Genomic DNA, 4,701 nt, shown 5'->3' on the forward strand with positions numbered 1-4,701 from the left:
AAAAAAAAGTAATGACAGTTACTTACAAATCATATATCTGATAATAGTCCAGTACCCAGAATATAAAAAGAATTATTACAACTCAACAAAAAAGATAAGTAACTCAGAATACAATTTCTGAATTTGTTTTTCCTTTTTGAGACAGAGTCACTATGCAGCTCAGGCTGGCCTTGAACTTGCAGTGATCCTCTTGCCTCAGCCTCCCCAGTGCTGGGATTACAGGCGTGCACCACTATGCCTGGCTAGAATGAATCCAATTTTGTTTTTTTGTTGTCTTTTTGGTACTGGGGATTGAACTTGGGTCCTAATGCTTGCAAGGCAGGTGGCAGAACCACTGAGCTACATCCCCGGCCCATGAATCCAATTTTGAATAGACATGTTTCCAAGGAAGATACCATTGGCCAATAAGCCCCTGAAATCTTTAATCTCAACATCATGAAACAATAGGGAGATGAAAATCAGAACCACAACAAAATACCACTTCTGTGCTACATGAGACAGCCCATGGCTGCACATAAAATTACCCTCTTGACATATACAACTCAGGGGTTGTTAGTGCATTTCCTGCCATTGTAGTGCTGCAACCATCACCATTACCTCAGCCTAGAGCGCGTCCATCACCCCAAGAAACACCCCTGTACCAGGGTGCGGCTCAGTGGCAGAGCAGTTGCCTGTGCAAGGCCCTGGGTTCCATCCCCAGCGCCAAAAAAACCAAACTTGTACTCATTGTACTTATTAGCAATCACTTCCCCTTCCTCTCTTCTCCCACTCCCCTGGATTCTCCTGCATTTCTTCTGAGCATTTCCTATACATGGAATATACAGTGCCCGGCCTTTTGTGTCCGGCTCTTTCGTGAGCGCAATGTTCTCAAGTTCACCCGTGTAGCAGACAGCAGCACCGCATTCCTCTTTATGGCTGATGAATGGCTTTATTCACTGTATGCTGTAACACTCTTTGTTTATTTGTCCGTCCATTGACAGTCATTGAGTTTGGCTCCAGTTTGGGGCTGTTATGAGTGATGCTGCTTGAAGTTCCTGTATAAATTTGGGTGTGTGGATAGGCTTTGAATTCTCATAACTCTATGTAACTGTTTATTTTCAGTACTAGCGATTGAAGCCAGAGAAGAGTTAGGTTCTAGTCCATCTTTTAAATTTTATTTTGAGATAAGATCTCATTATGTGGGGCTGGGGATTTAGCTCAGTGGTTCAACTCCCTGCCTTGTAAGCACAAGGACCTGAGTTCGATCCTCATACCAAAAAAAAAAAAAAAAAAAAAAAAGATCTCATTATGTGACCACAAGCTTACCATCCTCCTGCCTTAGCCTCCTCAATAGCTGGAATTACAGGCATAAACCAAAGTACCCAGCTCTGTATGTAACTGTTTGTTTGTTTGTTTATTTCTTTTACAGTAGTGGGGAATGAACCCAGAACCTTCATGAGGGGCTACAAGCCCAGCCCTATGTGCTGTTTTATTTTGAGACAGAGTCGTGCTAAATTGCCCAGGTTGGGCTCCAAATTGCAGTCCTCCTGCCTCAGCCTCCCAGAGTACTGGAATTACAAGCTTGCACTATCTTGCCTAGTTCTATGTGTAATTTTGTAGAACTGTTTGCACATGTGACTGAGACATTTTGCATCCCCACAAAAAGAAATTAGAGTTCGAATTTCTTACATCTTTACAAATATCTTTTTTTTTAGGCTTTAGCCATCCTAGTGGGTATGAATGAAAAAATCATCTCATTATAATTTTATATCTTCTGATCTTCCTGTGTCCCCTGAGAGGAAGACTACAATTTCTTTATCTTTCAAAATAATAGGCCTATCGACCAGTGTGCTGTAAATCTTATCCTAGAGTATTTAGGTGGAAAATAAAATTCATAGTCAACAGGCACAATGTCTATTCAAGTTGAATACTAGAAAATCACACTAGGGTTTTTTGAGACAAAGTCTGGCTACATAGTTTAGGCTGGACTGGAACTCACTGTGCAGCCCAGGTTCACCTCAAACTCACAGTGATCCTCCTGCCTCAGCCTCCCAAGTGTTAGGATTACAGGCACACGCCATCACACCCAGCTCCACACTGATTCTTAAAAATTTTGTAAATGAAACAGATTCATGAAAGGACTGAGTTAAGGTTGTAGGTGTCTGCTTCCAGCAAAAGGGGTGAAAGGAACCCAAGTGCCCTGAAAGTGATGCTCAGGACATTGGACATCAAGCAATAGAGAACAGTGCAGACTCAGAACGAAGAAGCAGCTGAGTGTGATGGCACACACCTGTAATCCCAGCCCGCTGGGAGGCTGAGGTAGGAGGATCCCAAGTTTGAGCCCAGCCTGGACAACTTAGTGATTTAGCAAGACCCTGTCTCAAAATTAAAATAAATAAATAAAAATGGCTGGGACATAGCTCAGTGCAAAGGCTCTGGCTCCATCCCCAGTAACAGCAAGAAGAGGGGAGTTGGGGACAAGAAACGACTGAGGTCGGAGCTCTAGCCACCCATTTACTGCCTGGGAAGCTCCCGGCTGTGGTAGAGTTGAGGGACCAGGAAAAAAATACCCACAGCATCTTCTAGTTGAGCCAACAGAGCCAAAAGTCCAGGAAGGCCAAGCAGCCAGACTTCTCCGGCAGGAGACTTACTAGGCAGGAGGCGCCCCTAGGGAGTCCTGGAGATTGGGAAAGGACTCCGGTTGACTGTTCCTCACCACTGGCACGTGAAGTAGACAAGGCGAAGGGCCATCGGGAGGGTTTGACACACTGTGCCCAGTGTCCACACAGGTCACTGTAGTGCACACTTCCAGCACCCCGAGTAGCAAACCCTGAAATTGAGAGAAATAATAGTCCTTCTACTTAACAAAGTTTAAAAAGAAGGCCAGGAGCCGGGGATTTAGCTCAGTGATTCTGCTGCCTGCCTCACAAGTGGAAGGACTAGAGTTTGATACAAAAAAAAAAAAAAGGCCGGAAGAGCAAACTGTTTTAGGAACTTAAATGAATACCAAAAGAGAACTCAAAAAACTTTAAGAAGAAACTAGGAGCGGTAGTGCGTGCCTTTAATCCTAGCTGCCCAGGAGGTTGAGGCAGGAGGATTGTGCATTCAAGGTCAGCTTGGACTACATAGTGAGACCTACTTAAAAAAAAAAAAAAAAAAAAAAAAAGGCTGAAGATGTAGCTTGTTAGTAAAGTGCTTGCCTCGCATGCATGAGACCCTGGGTTTGATCACCTGTACTAGAAAAAAAATTAAGACTCTCACAAGGTAAAAGTCACAAAGTCTGGCACCTAATTAAAAATCACCAGACACATGAAGAAGGAGAAAACTACAACCATAATAAGGAGAAAAGCAAATCAACTAATACTGACCTAGAAATAGCACAGATGATAGACTTATAGACAGGACATTAAAACAGTGGATATTGGCCTGGGGATTTAGCTCAGTGGTGCCACCGCCTGCCTTGCAAGCTCAAGGCCCCGAGTTCAGTCCCTGGTACCAAAACAAAAACCAAAAAACAGCAGATATAGGACTTGGGATTTAGTTCAGTGGTAGAACACACCCCACACATACAGAAGGCCCTGGCTTCAACCCCTCACACTGCAAAACAAACCAAAACCCAGTGGGTAAACTATATCCCATGTGTTTAAGAAGGTAGAGAAAGGATTGAATTTGTTAAGTAGAAATGTGGAAGACATGCAAAGACCTAAATCAGCCAGGTGCTGTGGCATTCACCTGTAATCCCAGCATTCTGGGAGGCTGAGGCAGGAGGATTGCAAATTTAAGCCCCACCTCAGGAACTTGGATTTAGTGAGATCCTGTCTCAAAATTTAAAAATGTTTCAAAGGGCTGAGGACATAGCTCAGTGTGAAGGCCCTGTTTTCAATCTCTGGTAACACACACACACACACACACACACACACACACACACAAATGAACTTTCTGAGATATACAATAACAATTGAGAAGAACAATACTTAGTGTATGGGATTATGTCAGATTAGCCATTGAAGGAAAAAAGACTAGGGAACTTGGAGATATAACAATTGAACAGCCAAAGTGAGATACAAACAAACAAAAAAGACAATAAGAATGAACAGACCTTACAGGTCAGTATGGACAGAAAATAGATTAAAGGTCAAAAAGGACTGGGTGGAGAAGGAAATGAGCAGTTATTGCTTAATGGTCACAAAGTTTCTCTTTGGGGTGATGAAAATGTTTTTGAAATGGACAGTGTGACCATTTTGCAACATCATAGAATTGACTTATGTCACTGAATGGACAGTAGCGCCCCGTTTCTGTGGGTGAGATGTGCCAGGATGCCCAGGACATGCCTGAGACACCAGTTAATTAATACTGACCTTACTTACTCTGTATTTATTCCTATGCCTACAGACTATGAAGAAGCTTAACTTATACATAAGGCACAGGAAGAGATTAACAATAAGGAGTGATAAAAGCTATGTGATCTGGGAGGTTAAGCCAGGAGGATCTCTGCGAGTTCAAGACCAGCCTGTGCTACATAGTGAGTTCCAGGTCAGTCTCAACTACATAGTGAGACCTTACTTACTCTGTATTTATTCCTATGCCTACAGACTATGAAGAAGCTTAACTTATACATAAGGCACAGGAAGAGATTAACAATAAGGAGTGATAAAAGCTATGTGATCTGGGAGGTTAAGCCAGGAGGATCTCTGCGAGTTCAAGACCAGCCTGTGCTACATA

General features: G+C 43.0%; 1 protein-coding gene across 1 annotated transcript in view; it reads left to right on the top strand.

Annotated features, from left to right (window-relative positions):
* Sh2b2 (SH2B adaptor protein 2) overlaps positions 1-4,501 on the top strand; it is a 32,086-nt gene extending 27,585 nt beyond the window's left edge. The window contains exon 9 of the mRNA XM_010618938.3: positions 4,372-4,501. Within this exon, the coding sequence (XP_010617240.1) occupies positions 4,372-4,388 (17 nt within the window). The 3' untranslated portion in view covers positions 4,389-4,501. The remainder of the gene's footprint in view (positions 1-4,371) is intronic.
* The last annotated feature ends 200 nt before the right edge of the window (positions 4,502-4,701 follow it).

This window comes from Fukomys damarensis, unplaced genomic scaffold (assembly GCF_012274545.1).
Source record: "Fukomys damarensis isolate Sample0158 unplaced genomic scaffold, DMR_v1.0_HiC HiC_scaffold_17, whole genome shotgun sequence".
Classification (NCBI taxonomy): Eukaryota; Metazoa; Chordata; class Mammalia; order Rodentia; family Bathyergidae; genus Fukomys; species Fukomys damarensis.